Source organism: Sturnira hondurensis, unplaced genomic scaffold (genome assembly GCF_014824575.4).
Source record: "Sturnira hondurensis isolate 20B ecotype Veracruz unplaced genomic scaffold, ASM1482457v3 Scaffold0013931, whole genome shotgun sequence".
In the NCBI taxonomy this organism is placed as follows: Eukaryota; Metazoa; Chordata; class Mammalia; order Chiroptera; family Phyllostomidae; genus Sturnira; species Sturnira hondurensis.
The window spans coordinates 3,124,552-3,143,501 of NW_028086562.1; the positions used below are offsets into that span (position 1 = coordinate 3,124,552).

The 18,950-nt window shown below is 63.7% G+C and overlaps 2 protein-coding genes across 2 annotated transcripts; both read right to left on the bottom strand.

Annotated features, from left to right (window-relative positions):
• Nucleotides 1-1,858: 1,858 nt before the first annotated feature.
• On the bottom strand, nt 1,859-4,919 carry SMIM1 (small integral membrane protein 1 (Vel blood group)). The gene is made up of 4 exons (XM_037062109.1): nt 4,824-4,919; nt 4,376-4,512; nt 2,669-2,821; nt 1,859-2,514 (listed from the first exon to the last, which is right to left on the bottom strand). The coding sequence occupies exons 3-4, from the start codon at nt 2,767-2,769 to the stop codon at nt 2,388-2,390; spliced, it is 228 nt and encodes a 75-aa protein (XP_036918004.1). The 5' UTR covers nt 2,770-2,821; nt 4,376-4,512; nt 4,824-4,919; the 3' UTR covers nt 1,859-2,387.
• Nucleotides 4,920-5,447: 528 nt separating this feature from the next.
• CCDC27 (coiled-coil domain containing 27) lies at nt 5,448-17,435 on the bottom strand. The gene is made up of 12 exons (XM_037062016.1): nt 17,343-17,435; nt 16,514-16,933; nt 15,700-15,889; nt 14,949-15,106; nt 12,421-12,600; nt 11,109-11,207; nt 10,568-10,898; nt 10,244-10,374; nt 8,154-8,231; nt 7,759-7,971; nt 7,127-7,231; nt 5,448-5,944 (listed from the first exon to the last, which is right to left on the bottom strand). The coding sequence occupies exons 1-12, from the start codon at nt 17,433-17,435 to the stop codon at nt 5,819-5,821; spliced, it is 2,124 nt and encodes a 707-aa protein (XP_036917911.1). The 3' UTR covers nt 5,448-5,818.
• Between the last annotated feature and the right edge of the window lie 1,515 nt (nt 17,436-18,950).

Genomic DNA, 18,950 nt, shown 5'->3' on the forward strand with positions numbered 1-18,950 from the left:
CCCCCGACATCCACGTGTGGGTGTCATTTTGGGGCCCTCGGGCATCAGCACAGCTGTTGACGATGTGGCTGGCGTGGGGCCCACTCGGGTCAGAGCGGGCAGCCGAGCTGCCTTGGCTCCTGGGCCATCAAGGCCAGTGCCACATTGGATCATCTCAGTAACCTGGATGCTGGTGGAGGCAGCAGCTCGACTCTGTGGGGCTGGAAATGGAGTTCGTGGGCGGCCGCCCCTCTGGGGCGGCGTGTACCCGTCCACCACCTAGTAAACAGTCGGCGCCAGTTCCCTGGGTTTCTGCAGGTGGGGGTGGAGGTGTCTGGGAGGAAGCAGGTCCAGGACCTGCTCCGTAACAGATTGCAGCCCCTCTTCCTGCCCTGCAGCCCCCCCACACCCTACAAGTCTTTCCTTCCCAAACCCATCAGGAAGCCAGGGCTGCAGGGCTCCTCAGGGCCATAAGTACATGGCCCTGGGGACAATGGGACTGAAGCCACTCGGGTGCAGCTGGGGACCCAAGGGCCATACCTCAGAGAGACTGCGTGTGCCCCTTGCTCCCCTGGCTCCCCCAGCAGACCGGGCCAGGGCACCGACAGCCCACAGGAAGCGGGCAGTACACACCTACCAGGTTGCCCTCCACCTCCATCCCAACACTGGACAGACCGTGGGGTGCACGAGGTGTGACCAGCCCGCTCTGGCCAGAGCCAGTGCTGGCCTCTGACATCTGTGGTGGCCCCAGGGAGGTGGCTTTCACGCGCACCCTCATGTCTCCATGCCACATTGGACCACTGGGCTTTGCAGCAGAGACCTTGGGGTCGGCCTCCTCCTCAGGCTCCTAGCTCTGGGCCTTACCAAGGACCACACCCACTCGCCTCCCCTCCCTGCCCGCCCACCTCCCTAGGGCCGCCCCCTGCCCCACCTTGCTCTAGGCCAGTAGTCACTTGGGTGGGCCCAGCTGCACCCAGCAGCCCAATAGTCAATAGCTGTGCAGGGACCACGGCCTCGAAGCCCGAAGGGCGGCAGAGAAGTCGGAGGAATGGTGGGCAGGGGCAACCAGGCCACCACTCCCCCAACACCCCCACCCAGCCCAGGCTGCCGAAGGCCTGAGGGGCCTGGGCCCTGCACCTCTGGGGGATGCTGCCTACTGCCTAGGCGCGGCCCCTGCCGGCTCGCCACAGCCGCCACACGCAGCCTGTCCTGGGAGGGCCTCTAGCAGGGTGTGGCCAATGGAGGTGGCCCAGCTCCACCCCTCCCTCCCCAGATGGGCCAGAAGGTGGGGACAGGGTCTCCTTGGAGGCAGGTGCTGAGACCTAGAACTAGGGCTGGCTTCCCTCCCAGAGGTCACTGGGCAGTGTGGCCTCCCTCACCTCATGTCCTCCTGGCCCAGCCACACCCACAGACCAGCCCGGTGGGCTCTCTGTCCCCTGCCCACCTCCACCAGCTTGGCATGACACCGGGTCTTGACACGGGGCCCACCAGGACAGTGGCTGCCCCTCCTCCCCGCCCTCAGCCCTCAGCTATCGCTGGCAGGGGTCTGCAGGGCCTGAGACATCTGTCTGCAAGAGGCCAGGGCTGAGCCAGAGGCCCAGGAGGGCACCTCGGAGACCAGGAGTGGGGCGGGGCCACAGGCCTGGTCTGTGCGGCCAGACGAGGCAGGAACAGGTCCTGCCACATCCTGGCCCTCAGGCCCTGCCAGGAGGAACCCTTCCATGGTCAAGCGAGAGAGGCAGGCCCTTCCCACAGGCCTCCTGGCAGCTGTCCAGTGCCCTCCCTCCACCGGGCCTCCCAAAGCACCTGAGCCACACCTGGCCTGGGGGACCCATGGGAGAGGCCGTCATCCATGTTCATTCAACAGACATTTAATGACTGTTCCCAAGCACCCATGCCCCCCCCCCAAGGCATCCCTGCACGAGGCACAGCCCAGGAAGGGGGGTGGAGGCCCTGAGAGGGAGGGCAAAGGGTCACACTCAGCCTCCCTCAGAGCCGTCCTTGCACACGGGAGTCACCAGGCCAGAGAGATCAGGGGCCTGTCCAGCCCCACACTACGCCCACTCAGGGAGGACCCCACCCCAGGGGGACAACAGCCACCCAGTCCCAGGGGCCCCGGCTGCAGCCCCAGCTCGGGCTGGTCCCAGGTCTCCAGGCCACCGGTGCCCCAGGCAAGGCGTGCCTGTGCTGGTCATGGGCGAGTGCCCTTGCACACAGACGTCCCTGGCAGTGTACCCGTGGAGGGGCCTGTGACTGTGCACCCAGGTGCCTGCGGGTGTCCTGCATGTTGGGTGTGTCCCTGGGGTCTGGGGCTGTGGGGAGGGACTGTGTATATGGGGGGTGTACAAAGGGGCTCTCATACACCCATGTCCCTCCAGCCCATGCCCCCGCTGGCCTATGGCCAGCACTCATTTGCATTTATGGATGAAGTAGCCGGCGACGTAGCCCAGGATGAAGACGACCCAGAAGAGGGCCACTCCTCCCAGGACCTTCATGGCGACACCCAGCTTGCCCGAGCACAGCTTCGGGGAGAGCCTAGGGTGAGACGGGCCAGCACGTGAGCCCCAGGAGCGCCCTGAGCTCAGTGGGGAGGGGGAGGCGCTGCTGGGGGCAGGTGAACCCGAAAGGAGGGCAGGGGTGGGGGGTGGGCACCCAGTCCGCAGGGGCAGAGCCCAGGGGGGCTGCTCACCCCTCCCAGCTCGAGGCCTCCTCCGTGCCGGTACTGGACGCAGCCCCCACGCTGACTTCCTCCCACCTGCTGTACTGCACGCTGAGGTCCTGGGGCTGCATGCTGGCTCGGGGGCGGGGCCTCCTCTGGGCTGGACCTCACAGCCCGCAGGCCCTTGGGAGGATGGCAACAGGGGGGGTTCTTTGAGCTTGAGGCCGCCCTGGGGGCTGGGGGGGCAGAGAGGCAGTAAAGTGGGCTGGTCCTCCATGTTCCCAGAGGTGACCTGGACCAGAGTCCCACGGGAGGGGTCAGAGTGGGAATTCCAACCCCCGGAGGCTGAAAGTCCAAGAACCTGGCGCAGGAATGTGAGAGGCTGTGGCCCCGGGGCCTCCCAGCCGGCTGTGCTGGCTGGGCCGATAACTCCCTCCTTCCACCCACTGCTTGCAGATAAGGCCCTGGGGTGGGCCGGGAGGTTTGGAAGGACTGGGATGGGGGGCTGGGGCAGCCTGTCTGGGGGGAGGAGGCCTGCCCACCCCCTGTGCATTGTCCTCTGGCACTCTGGTCCCTGTCCCACCACCCTGGCAGGGAAGAGGCCAGGGCTGGGGGTTGGGCAGCTGGGTCTTCAGAGGGTCTGGGGCGTGGGAGGCAGGCAGTAGGTCCCTCACTTCTAGGGTCCGAGTCGTGGTCAGCCACCATCAGCCTCAGAAACTCGGACCTCGGTCCAGGGTCACCTCAGGCACAGGGGCACAGAGAGCCCCAAGCTTCAGGAAGCCAGCCCAGGAAGTCACAGCCCCACTGTCCTCAGCCCCCTGCCAGGCCTCCCAGGGTGCCATGTCCCAGTCTGGGGGGAGGGGAGGGGAGGAGGAAGGGAGCCCGCCCCTAGGCCACAAAGCCTGTCCTTCTAGTGGGGCCCTTGCTCCCTGGCAGCCACGCAGAACAGTTCCTGGGCCTGAGGGAGCCCGCGCTGGGAGAGTATGGGGTCCCCTTCCCCAGGGGGCATCCAGGAGAGGGGCCAGCGCTGCTCACTCCCGACCCCACACCCACCCCTCTGGTTCCACAGGCAGGAAGCAGTGTGCCAGCCCCAAGCAGTAGCCTCATGCTGACAGCAGCTTAAGCCCTGGTCCCTGCCTTCCTGTGCTGCCCAGAGGCAGTCAGGGTGCTGGGGGACACATGGAGGGTGCAGTGGGGTGTGAGGAGGCTTTTACTCTCAGAAGAGAAACAGCAGCCATCCCCTCTTTCCTGCCTTGATGTGATGGCCGGCGCTGCAGCAGCTCCCTTGTCACCAGAGTGTCCTGCAACGCCAGCCCGATGGTGCTGCCTCTGAACCCACACCAGCTGCCCCGCTGCAGGCTTCTCAGTGTAAGGAGGGTGAGCCCCGATCTGGCCAAGCGTGGGGCAGCGGTTCTCATCATCTGCAGGGAACTTGTTCCAAACTGAAGTTCCGAACTGAGGCAGATGCGGCTCTCCGGTCCACCCAGTTGGACAGAGCCACAGGGGGTTAGTGACGTGCCTAGAACTGAGCTCCTAGAAGCTCCACCAGCTCGGTGACTGTCCAGCCTAGCACAATGGCCACCCTGTGACCCAGAGGCCTAGGGCTGTGCCGCATGGCAGCAGACACTTGCCCTGGGATCCTCCGGGGCACCGCTTCCTGGGAGCCTGTGAGGACAGGGGCTCTCCGGACCTCAGACTCCTTCCCCCCAAAGCTCCTCCGAGGAGCCCATAACTCACAGAGGGGGAGCCCTGGCCAGGAGACGGGCTGGCAGAGCTTCTGGGGCCCAGGCAGGTGGTCAGAGCCTGGCCAGCTGGTGGGTTTCACCCCCTTTCTGCCTGCAGCTCAGTGTCTGAGGTGCCACAGACGGTCCAACCTTAAACGACAGAAAAGGAAAAAAGGGTGAAGAGAAGTGACTCTGCAGGAGGTCGGGAAGGAAACAACCCTGCAGTGTCTCCAAGTGGCGCCCATCTGGCCACCCCTGGGGGTCAGGCCCAGGGATCTGTTGAATGGGACAGCGGATTGCCCCCACGCCCCAACCCCACCCCCACCCCACCAATCCCACCGTCCCCCAGGCCAGGGAGGCCAGGGTCTTGGAGGGCCCAGCAGCCAAGACCACCCCTACCGGCTCCAACGCCCCCAGCCCCCGGATACACGGGGAGGCTGTACCTCGACCTTGCGTCTCACCTGGTGCAGACTTGTCCGTCACAGAGGGGCGCGCAGAGCCAGGGAGACTCAAGGCTTCCGAAAGTAGAGCTGGTCTAGGGAGGGGCGAGGGCAGGTCGGGAGTGTAGAACTAGCAGGGGAGGTCCTGGCCAGAAGAGGACCTGGGGGCAGGGCCCTGCAGGGGGCGGGGCGGGGGCGGGGCGGGGGCGGGGCAAGTGGGGCTGCGGGCAGGCTTCAGGGCCGCTGCACACTGCTCCTCGGGACCCAGATTTGGCAGGATCTTTGAGCCCCCTCCCTGCTGTTGCAGCCCCATGCTGGCGCCCAACCTTCTCCAACCCCGCCAGCACAGGCGCGAGCTTGGAGCAGGGCTCCGGGAGCTTCTGGGGCTCCCGGTTTTGAGCGGAAAGACAAGGAGTTGGGCTGGGGCGCCCGGGGGCCTGCGTGGCTTGGGCGGCCATCCTGGTTCCCGGCTGCGAGGGGCCGGAGGCCGCGGCGGCAGAACTCCACACGGGTGCTGCCCACAGGTAAGGAGCGTCGGTAGGCTGGCGGGGCCCCGAGAGGAGAGAAAGGTCCCCAGCCGCCGCACACAGCACGCGCTCCTGTGCCTAGACCCGGTGCCCTGCTGGGGCTCTGTCACTGGCCCATTCCTACCCACCTTCCTCCGAAGCCATGGCACCCGGAGCCCAGGCAGGGGGCTGGGGAGCAGGGCCCTCAAAGGGGTGCTGCAGGGGAGGAAGGACCCATGTGGGGTCCATGAGTGAGGTGGGGGTCCTCCCAAACCCCGGGCTGCGGGAGGGGACCCTGTTCCATTGAGGTCCCCCGAGGATGGAGCCGGTGATGCCGGCTGGTGTGCTGACGACCCTAAAGAGTGAGTTTTGGAAAGGGGGTGTGGGTGTAGCCCACCCCCGCCCCAGCCTGGTGTGAATCCCCAGGGAGGAGAAGGTGACGGCCGAGGTCAACAACAAGGTTTAATTCGGACTCGGTGCACAGAGCCGGCACACGGACGGCGTGGGGGCCTACTTGGAGGAGGCCACCTTCTTGGCCCGGCCCTGCGAGGATAGCTCGGACTGCGGCGGGGCGGGGCCTTTGAAACCCCGCTGCTTCAGCTGGCTGTAGTACTCCGCCCTCTCCAAGACCAGCCTCTGCGGGGGGGAAGGAGCACCGCTGTCCAGCTGCACTGGCCCGGCCAGACCCCCCAGCCCGGGGGAGGGGGGACGGGGGACGGGGAGTGGCTGTACGCTAGAGTCTGCAGCCTTTGCCTACGTCTGTGCTGAGCGCCCCCACCCCAGGCAGCGGGCTCCGGGGCAGCTCAGCCCTGAAGCTGTCTGTCCACTGTGAGTCAGAGAGGCCCCTGGGCCTCAGGTCTGTCCCCCGAGGTCCATCCACACCTGGAGGCTGTGTCATCCTGTACCTAGGTCTCCTTCCTGGGCCCCGGACAACACCTGCCCTCCATCGAGCCCCCTCCCCCTCCCCCTCCCCCCACCTCTCCCCCGCCCCTCTCTCAGCCCAAACGGCAGCCAGGCAGCACCGGGCAGGGGTCCGCCTCTCCTCTGTGGACCACTGCCACCTCACAGGGGCAACAGGGATGGGTCCGCCCAGTACCCAGAGGAAAGGAACCAGGGGTAGGGGAAATGCGGGCACTCGAAGCCTGTGGGCCCCTGCAGGGGTCACAGGGCCAATCCTTCAGAGAAGGCCAGGGGCACAATGGCCTCTGGTGACAAGGACACAGGCCATCCCAGACCCCCAGTCAGCCAGGTGCTCTTTCCCCACCCCACCCCGAGCATTGGCCCAGGCACTGAGGGCAGGCACGCTGTCTCCCCATGTGGAGGGCGCCCTGGGGTTCAGCACAGCCAAGCAGCTGCCCACAGTGTCTCCCCACAAGACCCTGCCCCCTGCCCTCTGAGTCCTCTGCTTGGAGTCAGCGAGGGGCTGGCATGGCCAAGGCCACGGAAGGGGCTCCGGAAGGGAAGGGAAGCACCCACAGGATGCTGAGCTGCACAGAGCTGAGGACAGGCTCCTGCTCCAGGAGCCCGCAGCGGGGCCCCTGCCCAGCGCCCCTGGGAGGGTTTGCTTCCCTGGCTGGTCACTTGGTCACTTGGTGCTGAGCAGCCTGGCCTCCCCAGCCCAGTGACCCCACTGCCCCATGGGGGGCCTGGTCCCCTCTGCCTGAGCAGAGAGAGGACAGTCCTGGGGTCACAGAGCAATGATGCGCCTAGGACCTGCAGGGGCCCCCCCAGTCCCAATCTAGGCTCCTTGCTCAGCCCCAGGCTGCAGATGGGTGTGGCCAGAGACCTGGGGCCCCGGGTGGCGCGTCCTGGCCAGACCTGCAAGGCTTCCAGGATGTCGCTGTCGGAGATCTCTGTGCTCACGGACTTGGCCCCTGAGGCCCCGAAGGTGGCCTGGATGATCCTGTTCCTCAGGCGTTCCAGCTGCAGGAGGGCAGCAGATGCTGGCACTGGCCTTGGTGGCAAGGTGGGTGGCCGCAGCCTCTCTTGGTGGAGGTGCCCACCTGCCGCCCGGCCCGGGGTTCACAGAGGCGGGTAGGTGGCCTCCGCCTCACCTCCCAGCTTTGGGGACCAGGGATGGAGGCAGAGGGTCGCCATCTGCCCACAGGCTGGAAGGGGCCGGGGGTGGGGGTGCCTAACATGAAGGGCTTTCTGCCTCACCAACTTGTTTAAGTGAAAGAGTAGAACTTGAACATGGTTTTTTAAAAAGAATGCATGAAAACTCAGAGCGACCCCCAGGCCACCCTCCCCTCCCCACAGGAGCTTTGGGCGCCGCCCCCTCCCAGGAAGACCCTCCCTGACCCAGCCGAGCTGGGCCAACCCTCGAGTGGGCATTTAAGGAAACTCCTGGCGGCCCCCCTCCCCCTGAACCCCATTGAACCCCGCTGGACTCGAGGCAGGCGGGCCCTGCCGCCCCAGGCCCTGGGGGAGGGGCGGGGAGGGGCGCGAACCCGGGACTGGGCGCTCTCCAGGGCCACGCGGGTCTGCTGCTCGGCCTGCTGCACCGCCTCCACCTTGTCCCGAGTCACCTCCTGCAGCTGCTGCCAGGTCTGCTGTCGCTTCTCGCTCTGGGCCACCTGGGCCTGCAGCTGGCTGACCTGGGCGTCGGACTCGGCGAGGGCGCGCTCGCGATTCAGGAGTTCACGCTCCAGCTCCAACACTTGCTGGGGACGCAGCGGGGGCACGGGGGCGTAGGCCCACCTGTCTGCCCCCCGCCCCCCCCCAAAGGCAGCCAACTCTCTCTGAATTCCCTAAGTCACACCTGAACCCAGTGACGGTGGGGTGCTGCCAAAAATGAGTGCCCCCCACCCCGACTCTGCCCCCCCAGGGGTTGGCCCGCAGTCACCTGTCGAAGGAGGAGGTTGTCCTTCTCAATGAGCCCCTTCACCTCCTCCCACTTCTTTTCTTCCCGGAGGCTGGAGAACTGGAAGGAACGCAGACAGGGTCGCTCGGGGGACGGCAGGCGGAGGCCGCGGAGGGTCACAGACACCGGAGTCAGACCTCTCCCTCCTTGGGGCCCGTTTCTGGTGAGGGTGGAGGACGGAGAGCCCCGCGACCCCAGGTACTGGAAAGCAGATCCCAGGACGGGACCCTTGACAGCCGCACAGCACGGGGGCTGAGGGCAGGCTGTGCACCACCCCCAGCCCCAAGAGCTCAGGATTGGACCCAGGGGCTCCAAGGCGGAGCTGGGAGGGGGGAAGTTTGGGACACATCCCCCTCCAGCCGAGCTGCCAGGAGCCCACTCCTTTCCCACCTGGCCCGAGCCTGGAGGCCGAGGGGCCCAGGGTGCTCAGGGGGTGTCTGATCTGGGAGACCCCAGACCCGAGGTGGGGGATGTGGGTGCTGATGGTGAAAGCCACACCCCCCCTTCCCCACTGGGGTCCCGGGGCAGGGGCAGTGAGGCCCTCACATCCAGGCCAGAAATTCTTCCAGTTTCCCAGATTCCAGGGGAATCTGACCAGCCAAGAGAAAGACCCATAAATTCTGTCTGAACTCTCGGTTGAAATGCCTACAGGCACCCTCATGCCACAAAGCACGGAATGGCCACCAGGTGCCCTGACATGGGAGCCAAGTCCTCCCATGAATGACAGAGACCCAGACAAGCTGGCAAAGGGAACTCCTAGGAAATAGAAACGACTCAAGAGGTTAACACCAAGGACGACCATGAACACCAGGAGCACGGTGGGTGGGGGCGGGGGAAGAGAAGGTGCTCTAACGGAGAAATAGAGGGTTGGTCTTTCAGGAGAAAGAGGAAAAAAGGGAACGCTCAGAGAGAAAGAGAGAGACCTCGGACATCACAAATGTTATCACAAAATCCAGCTTGGGAGGGGCTGCGGGTCAGCCAAGGGAAGCCCCTAAACAGGTGGCAAAGGCGTGAGGTGTGGGAGGAAGATGGAGGAAGGGAAGGCGAGGGCCAGAGGGGCGGGGCTCGCTAGCCCCGGGTGGCAGGGAGGCCGGAGAGGAGGTGAAAGGCAGCGTGAACAGAGAAAACCCCAGAAGGAACGGAGGGACAGGGTCCCCAGCTGGCCCCCGAGGGCCCCGACAGTGGAAGTGAGCCCTCAGTAAGGCAGGACTTCGTGAAGTTTCCAAACGGCTGGGACAAACACGGGGTCTCGTGCCCTTCCAGCGGGGAAGCAGCTGCCACCAAGAAGTCGTGGGACGGCACAGGAATTGGGGTGACCCTGGGCTTCCCACCAGCAACCCTGGACTTGGGGAGACAGGGAGCAGGGACATCACCCCTGGTGTGGGAGCACTTTCCAAGCTGGAATTCTGCCTCCAGCCAAACCGCTAACACATAGAACAAAGACACTGGAGACACACGGCGACCCCCAGACTCACCCCCACTCACCTGTCCTCCAAACATGCCTGGAGGACGCACTCAGAGAACATACGTGTGGACGAGAAAGAGGGAGGTGTGGGCCAGGCAGCGTTAACATGCGGTTTATGAACAGTGATGTCTCACAAACCAGTTCCAGCTGCCAGTGTGCTGCCAACACCTGCCCCAGGGTGTAAGTGCAGGGTCAACTCACCCACACTGCCCCGGGGGGGAGAGGGGCCACAGGGCCAGGGACTCCTAAAGAGCAGGTCGCCTTGGGGAGGGACCAGTGCGGGGAGGAGAGGACCCTCCTGTTCGCATGAGACTGAGGATGTCTGGCTCTTCAAGCTACTGTGGTGAAAAAGTCCGGTAAAAACATGGACTACAATGCCTGGGGGGTGGGCTCAGCAGAGTGGGGACCTCTCTAAGCGTGGGTGGGGCCTTCTCCCCAGGACTCGGGGGCCAGCAGGTGCTTGGGAAGTGGCCAGAGGCCCAGGAGGCAGGGTGACTATGGGGAGCCTGCTGGGCAGTCCACCCTGCCTCCGTCTGCCACGCAACCTTGGGCGAGTCACCGCTGCTCCCCAGGTTCGGCACCCCCAGCAGTGGGCGGGGGCAGCCACCTTGTCGGTCATGGCCTGTAACTGCCGCTGCCGCTCTCGAAGCTCCCTCTGCAGCAGCTGGCTCTCCGTGTCGGCCTTCTGCAGCTGGGTCTGCTGGTGATCCACTTGTCGTTGTAAAGATATGCAGGCCCCTGGGTGAACAGCAGGGGGTGGGGGGCGCAGACCGGCAGGGGCCTGGGGTCACCTGGGGCGGCCGGAGGGCTCTGACTCCCACCCCAGCCACCCGCCCCCACTCGGTTCGCTGCCCCGGGGCGGGGCCGGGCACCCCACTGCCCAGCCTGGGGGGTGGGGCCGGTCCCGCCTCCGAGTCCCGTGGCCTCCTACCCGTTGCCAGAGAGAGTCTGGTCCTGGCGACTTCGAGCTCGAACTGGAACTCCTGGATCACCTGCTCGTACTCCTGCAGCTGAGCCATCAGCTCCTCCTCGAAGTCCTCGTCCGGGAAGCAGGCCATTCTCCGGCCGCCCGCCCGGCCCTCCGGCTCCTGCTCCTGGTCCAGTTCCAGCTCCACCTCCTCCTCTTCCACCCCCTCCTCACCTCCCCCCTCCCGCTCGGCCCCCTTCTGGGCCCCCTCATCTGCCCCTTCCAGGCCCCATTCCTCCTCTCCGGCAGCCTCCACGCCCCGGGCTCCATGCCCCTTGACGTACTCCTCCTGCATCTGGGGATGGAAGGGGACACTGGGCTGTGGGTTCCCCGGGGCGGTGCAGGGTCAGGGAGCACCCTCCCCAGCCCGGACGCGCAGAGGGGCGGGTGGTGGTGGCTGGAGCTGCTTCTCTGTGGGGAGCGGCCCCACCACTGGCTCCCTCGAGGGGCAGGGCAGCCGAGGGCTGCACCTGGGGGTGCACCGTGGGGGGGGGGCAGCCCGCACCTGCCTCCACTGCCGCAGCTCCTCCTCCTCGTCTCTGACGCAGGTTTGCAGGAAGCTCTGCCTGTCCCAGGGCTTCATTAGGAGATCGGAGGTCCGCTCCTGCAAGAGCCCGAGTGGGCCTCAGGGTTTCGCAAGGCTCTCCTGGCTCTCTAGGAGACACACCTGCAGACCTGCCACCCCAGGGGGCGGGGACTGAAGCTGCTCCACATTGGGAGGCAGGGTCGGTGACTGCAGGTGGCAGCCGGCGGCAGCCTTGCCTCAGTGAGCTCCGTTGTTGGGAAGGGTTGAGGTCGCAGCCTGGGACATGCCCACCCCGCGTGTCTGTCCCTGCCCCACTCTGTCGACTCACAGCCCTCGCAGGCGGGACAGCGTCGGGCTGCCAGACTCCTGCTGCCCCGTCCACCGAACACCGCCCCCCCCCCCAATCAGCAGCTTCTGGGCCATTTTCCGTGGAGACACCCGTGGGCTTCGGCAATGGTCTGAAGCACCCCCCCACACACACACACTCGTGTGTGTCCCCAGCACAAAGTCGGGCTGTAGCCTCAGGCATGAAAACATCGGGTCTTAGAAAGACCAGGGACTGCGTACCGGGCCCCAACTCAGACTCGCTTCGTTCCACTCCCCATCCAGGCCTGGGGAAGTCAGCGTCCCCAAGCCCCCCTGACAGGCAAGGACACGGATGCTCCGCATCCAGCAGAACAGGGCAGCCAACCCAAGTCACTGCCGCCCTCGGGACACGGCCAAGCCAGGCCTGGGGACTCCACCTGTAGGGGGCCTTCCCTCCAATGACGGAGCTGGCCCTCATCTTACAGGAAAGGAAACAGGCCAGAGAGAGCCACAGCCTGTCCTGGGGAGACAGCAAGCCTCGGCAGAGTGCAGGACGAGCTGTCTCGTTTATGGTTCTTCTTTAAAATTATTTTACTCACTGATTTAAGGCAGGCAGAGGGAGGAAGAAAGAGAGAAACGTTGCTGTTCCACTTCTCCATGCATTTGTTGATTCATTCTTGTATGTGCCCTGACCAGGGATCGAACCTGCAGCCTTGGCACAGCAGGACCATACTCTGCCCTCCCAGGGCCGGGTCTGTGCTCTTTCTCTGTATCATTCCCATCTCCCCTCCTCAGGTCCTGGCCTCAAAACCCTGAGGCCCAGCCCGAGCTCCCCCAAGGGCCTGGCAGCCTTCCAGGATACCCAGGGTGGTGTTGGGGGCAGGGGCACACACCGGGGTCCTGAGGGTCGCCGGGAAGTTTGGACACTCTGGAAGCAGCGTCCGCATCTCGCCGGGCCCAGGGGGCGCTCGCACGCTCTGCTCACCTTCGTGCCCTGGCTCGCGGGCGCCTCAGAGACCTTGCCCTTGCTGAGGTCTCTCAGCTGCTTGCGCAGGGCCTCGCGCTCCTCCTGCAGTGCCGAGATCTCCTCGTCTTTCCTCCGGACCTGCACCTCCAGCTCCAAGAGGCGCTGCACTTCTGCCCCCAGCGTGGACAGGCAGTGGTCCTGGGCAGGAAACGGGGGCAGCCTGTGTGCCGGCAGCCCCCTCGCCCGCACCCCCAGCCCCAGCAGGACAGCAGCCCCAGGCCGGGGGGAGCACCCCCACTGCCCAGGGACCCCCAGATCCCGGGCCCAGGACCAGAACCTCTTAATGCAGCCACACCCTGACTAGGACAGGTCTCACAGCCTCGCCCAGGGAGATTCCCAGCAGCCTCCCCTTAGCTGCCCATTGGGACTGAGGACGCCAGTCCCCTGTGCAGCCCCACGCCTGACCAGTAACGCCCTCTGAGGGCCAAAACTAGGGGCCTTCTGACCCTCGGCCTTCTGTGCTCAGCATCTCACTGCCCTCGAGTCTTCAGACTTGGAGACACAATGCAGATGGGGGAGGTGGGGGTTGGACACACAAGAGGCAGAAAGGATGTGTCCCTGGCAGACTTGGACTTGGAGAAACTGAAGAGCATTCTTCAGGCAGAGGGTCCCAGACAGAATTCTGGAAAGAGAGATAACTAGAAATTCCTCCAAAGTTTGCAGATTCCGTGACGGCCCCCACACAGGCCACGAGTCAAAGAAGAAATCACAAAGGAAGCTAGGGAATGTCTTAAACCGAGCAGCGATGAACACCTGGACACATTGGGATTTGCAGGGTGCAGCTAAAGCTGTGACTAAGGACACATTGATAGCCTTAAAAGTGCATCTATTAGGGAAAGCAATGAAAAACAATTATGTAAGTATCCACCTGTAGAATTCAGAAAAAGACTGCAAATTAAACTTAGAGAGCAAAGAGGGAAGACAATAGTACAGAGACAGGCAAGAATGAGTGATACAGCGCGGCTCGGAGGGAGGGGAGAGGAAAGAGCGCACACGGCAATGCTGTAACATTTAGAGAATCTGCAGGGTGTGTGGAATTATCTGTACGATTAGATCAGAGTGAACAATGGTCACGCAGACATCACGCCTTCACCTGGCCATGGCAACTCACACACGCATGTGTCACGAACCCGACAGTGATCACCGCGAAGAGGGTGCTCGCTTCCATGGGGGCTACAGAGTTGGCGCAACACCCGTGCAGTGCGGCAGATGGCGCTCTTGCCCCCAGGGGAGACACCCACACCTGTAACTGCAGCTCAGAGTAGGCAGCCTGGATGGGAGGAGAACCCTAGGGCACCACTTGAGCTCTGAGGGCTCACCGACAGGAGCCGAGGGCCACATTCTGCAGTCCTTGTGAGTCGGTACTGCAAAGAACGCCCTTTCACGGTGTCGGTGTGGCTCTGCCTGACCACAATGCAGGCTCTCTCCCCAAAGTCGCATTGCTGGCCCAGGGCAATCAACACTCCTGCAATCACTCCGTCCACCCCAAAATGTAGGGGTGGCCTTTACAGAATCAACGTAAAACCAGTGCTCACGGACCCACACTCTCCGGCCTGGTCAGCGTCCCCTGGGGACCCAGCTGCCACCCACCAATTTGTCATCAAATCTTCACCACTTTAAAAAAACAAAACAGAAGCTAACTCTAAGAAAAGACTGTGAGGCCATAAACGTCGAGCAAGACGGATGGAGAGAAAAAGAGAGAAGGTGTGAGTCAGCAACGCCAGGAGCCGAAAAGAGGCATCTTTGGCCGAGCCTCCCGCACATGTGGGGAGGAAAGCAAGAGCCCGGTCTGCCCAGGGTTAGGTGGACCCGTCTGAAAATTTACCTGGAATGGACACATTTCCAAAATAACATGGCTTACCCAAACGGCAGCAAGAGGAGAGAGGAAATCTGAGTATCGTGAAAAGAATGAAATTTGTCACCGTAAAATCTGACCCCGTAAGAGGCCTCCAGACACGGATGCCCCAGGGACGAGTTCTTCGGGACTGAACCAAAAGCCACCCCAACCGCACGCAGACTCGCTCAGAGGCACAGAGAGACGGGAGGGAGCTGCGTCCCACCTTCTCCTGGCCACGAGGTCGGAATACCGGACACCAAAATCAAAGGGATCCCAACATGGCCAGGGAGAAGGTAGGACTCATCCCCTGGCCTGCCTCGTGACCCCTCGGCCGATCTCACCGAGCTGATCATCACCATTTCTCCCGTGTGGAATGACCGGCCCAAGCTGTACAGATGGCTGCATGCCTGTGGCTGAGTCCCCCCAGTCTCAGTGCCACCCTCTGGGCTGATGGTGGACAGGGGCCAGAGGTGTGTAAAGGTCTGATTCACAGACATAGAAAGAAGGGCCCGAGGTCAGTTTAGACCACACCTGGGAGCCCTGAGGGCCCGGCTAAACCGGGTTCTAAAACAGAGCCCCGGGCACAGCAGGGCAGCCTCTCCCACAGGCCGCTGGGCCCGGTATCCAGGCCGGGGTCGGCGGGTGGTACCTTCTCATGGATGACGGAGATGTACCAGGGGACCCGCTTCCTCAGGTGGCTCTGCCCGGGGACGAGGCTGCTGGGGACCGGGCTCAACGTTGGGGACTCGCTCTTCTTCCGCAAGTAATTGAACTCACAGGCGCTCTTACTGACGGGAAGGAGGGACCCTGTGCAGAAGCAGGGCGCCAGTCTCTTCCAGGCGGAGCGGCCCTGGCGGCTGTCTTCCCCGGTACCCACCCTCCCCCGCCTCCGAGAACCCCTCCGAGGCCCTCCCTCGCCCAGCTGGCAAGCCCAGAGGAGAGCCCTCCTTCCGTCTCCAGGCTGCACACGGCCCTCCATCCCCTGTGCCCTGTGCGTCTGCTGACAAAGTGGAGGGAAGCACGAAGCCCCCGGCCAGGCTCCCAGAGCCCGGGAGTTGGCGTGACATGGCCGTCCTGATGCTGCCTGTGCACAGGTGGCCCTGGACACTTGCCCAGGGGTTTTCGCATCCAGGGTAGGTGTGGATTTTGTGTTTGGATAATGAGAGTAAGTGTATTTGTCTGTAGGAATGGTGCCTATTGGCCTCTCGGCTCCAGGAGGGATGCATCCCAGGGCCCCCTGTGTGGGGGATGTGGGGCCTGGCAGGGGGTCCCGGGAGAGGGGATCCATGGAGTGGGAGCAGGTTGCCCTGGGGAGCAGGGCCTGGGTAGGCGCAAGCCAAGGCCCTCAGGGCTTGGGTGCCAAGGAAGGGCCCCTGGTGCCCAGCGGGCCCTGCCCTCACCGTCCACCTTCGCATCCAGTCCCTGCTGGCTGGAGGGGGAGTCCTTGGGCATCTTCCAGGCCTCGGAGCCCAGGCACGCCACCCCGGGCAAGGCGACACTGGAGGCTGACCCTGCGGACGTCACAGTGCCGGCGGATGACTGGTCGCACCTTCCCAAAACTTCTGGGACAGGCACTTTCTTTTTTTCTTTTTAAACATCAGGTAGGGTGAAAGGTGACTTCTCAGTGGCTGCATGAGCCCTGGGAACTCAACGGAAACATGGCTGTGACTGCTACCCACCCCCAGCGTGCCCGCCAAAACACACCAGGTGCAACTGATCTCTGCGCATCGGTGCACCCCCTTCCAGGAAGGACGGACCGAGCCCCCTTCTGTAAAAATGGCTCCTCCTCAAAGCCTTTCAGAAGCCCCACCCCCCAGCCGCCGAGCCCCGTGAGCCTGTGCAGGCACAGAGCCCGCACCCGGGGCATGGCCCCCGCCCTCCCCTGAGACCTGCCCACAGGTCACGGTCCTGGAGCACTGGCCACTCCCCAAGGCCTGGCCCTCAGGGCACAGCTCAGGGCCTGGGTGTGTGGGTGCGGTCCTGGGCATCACTCTCGTCACCCCCGTCTCTCAGGATGGCGTCGTGTGTGGGAGCCGGCGAGCCTGGGGTGACGCCCAGCCTGGCTGGCCCTCTCGAGACACGGTGCCTCGGAGCCCAGACCAGGCCTCTGAGTGCGTGGGCCAGATCGGGCTGTGGCAGAGGCTCCCAGCAGGGCCGACTGGGGGCCTGACATCCTCGGTTCTGCATTTCACAGGGGATGGTTCATCATGGGTTATGTTTGGCCTTACAGACCTCTTTCCTGAAGCTTCCAGAACCTTCCACCTGCTCCATCTCTCCCACCTCTAACCCTGCTGAATCCCTGGTGAACGAGACACGGAGAAGCAAGAGGCTGGGAGAGGAATAATAATGGATAGTGACGGGGGCAGGCGGTCCTTTCCTCCCACCCCCTATTCCGTGTGCAGTGATGAACACGGTGATTTCAGAAGTGGACCTTCCAGGAAGGTCCCGACTCCAACAGAGAGGTGGGTGTTTTCTCCGGGGCCCTCGGGGGCGGCTCCTACCGTAATTGGACACGGACGTGGCCCGGGAGCAGAACTGAGGGCAGTCTGGGCGCCTGAGAAACATTCCGCGCAGGCCCTCCACTTCTGACGCGAAGCTCCTACCCTCCGGGGAGGCACCCTGCGTGGCCTCACTCTGCACGGTGGGAGAGAAGAGATTGGGGCACCCAGGGCCTTGTCACGCATGCCCACAGCCGCGGTCTGTCCCCTCGCCCTGCAGACCGAAAGCTTGCTGACAGCCAGCCCCACAGACGAACCCGGCTCTAGAACCTGTAGCAGCCAAGCCCAGTGACTGTCCACTTAGAAGGCCCCCAGGAACCGGGGGACCCCCAGTCTCCCTCAGCTCATGGCAGACGCACGGACCCTGGGTGCTCCCTTCCTGCGTCCTCTTCTGTCCCCTTCGCCCCTTTTCAAGGCGCCCCCACGGAAGGCTCTGGCCAGCACCGCACCTTCTCACCAGGACTCACGCGGAGCGCTCTGTGGCAGGCCGCCCGAGGCCTTCCTCAGGCCGGAGGTCGTCTCCAAGTCTCCTCCCCTCCCCGTACCTTCCTCCAGTGGTACCAGGTGACGGCCTGGCCCAGCTTGTTGAGTGATTGCCCTTTGGGGTGGAGTTTCCATTCTGGGGCTTGGCCGCCCATGCTCCGGAGGATCATCAGTCCCCTCTCCATGAAGCTGGCAGGGGCCTCGGCCGGCCCCCAGAGACAGTACTAGGAGGGTGGGACAGAGGACAAAGCTTTGCCACCGGCGAGACCAGTTAGCGGGTGGCTCCTGCGGGCGTCGAGAGGGACGTGGCCCCAGTGGGGGCCGAACCCTGGGCGGGGCTCCGACCAGACCTGCTTCCCAAGCTCTGGGAAGAAGCTTGGGAAGAAGTGGATGGCATCACAGATGTCTCCATGGAAACGGGGCAGGACACTCGTCTTCATTCCCTGAGTCTCATCTTCATTTTCTACTGGGCGGGGCCCTGGAATCTGCTTCCCCTGGACGCGTGCCGACGGTCCCAGCACGGGAGTGGCCCAAGGCGCTGACAGCCCTCTCCTGAGTTTTTCTTGTGTTTCCATCAACAGTATTTCACCTTGTTTAAAGCCCGACACCGGGTCAGCAGCTGGGATATGAAAATTAGATGTCCTGGTTAAAACCCACAAGTTAGAAGCGTTTTTTAATATCTGATATTGTAACTCTTTTTTTAGGAACAATAGAATTGGGCCCTGGCCAGTGTGGCTTGGGTGGCTGGGGCGCCATCCCGTGTACCAAAAAGCTGTGGGTTTGATCCCCAGTCCAGGCCTGATACCCCGGCTGCAGATTTGGACTTCATTCAGGGCGCGTGTGGAGGTGACCGTCCACGTTTCTCTCTCACGTCCATGCCTCTCTCTCTGCCTCTAAAATCAGGAAATGCATCCTCGGGTGAGATTTTTAAAATAATAAAAAATAAATAGAATTTAGAACTGGGGATGGAAAGGGGGGAGACAGCCTCTTGAGAAACACTCCTTGCGATTTTGTGAAACCCTCCCTGTCTCGGATGCCCGGACACACAGGCGCCGGGCACTCAGGCGCCGGGCTCTGAAGGGCGGAAGGAGGCGGTCTGGCGAGTCTCTGCATGGGGGGTGGGGGGTGGCCGCTGAGAAGTGTCTTTACGGCCACTCCACGGTTTTCAAACTGCAGTGAAAGAGAAAAAAACAAAACCAGGCACAAAAGGCCCCGCCGTGTGGGATTACATCGATGTGACATGTCCGGGGCAGGCAAGTCCGCAGCGACAGACCCACGCGGGCCGGGGCCGGTGGAGGGAGGGCAGCCGCGAGCGCCCCTGCGGACGCAGCTCCCTTTGCGGGGAGGGGAACGCCGGGGCGCTAGGTGGCGGTGCAGGCCGCGCAGCCGCCGCTGATCACACACTTCGCAATGGCGGGTTTTATGTTAATAACAAGAAACAACAATTGTCATAGTACCACACACACCTGCCACGTGCTACTCTGGGCTTTTAATGGGACTTCGGCGAAATGAAGGGAAGCGGTCTCACGGGCTCACTCATCCGCCTTCAGCCCTGCGAGCCCCCCACCCCCCCACCCCAGCGTGGCTGGGAGCACAGTGTCTCGGGCGTCCTTCCCACGCCGTCGCGCTGGAAGAGTGTCTTCGTGAAAACTGACCGAGAAAAGACGCAG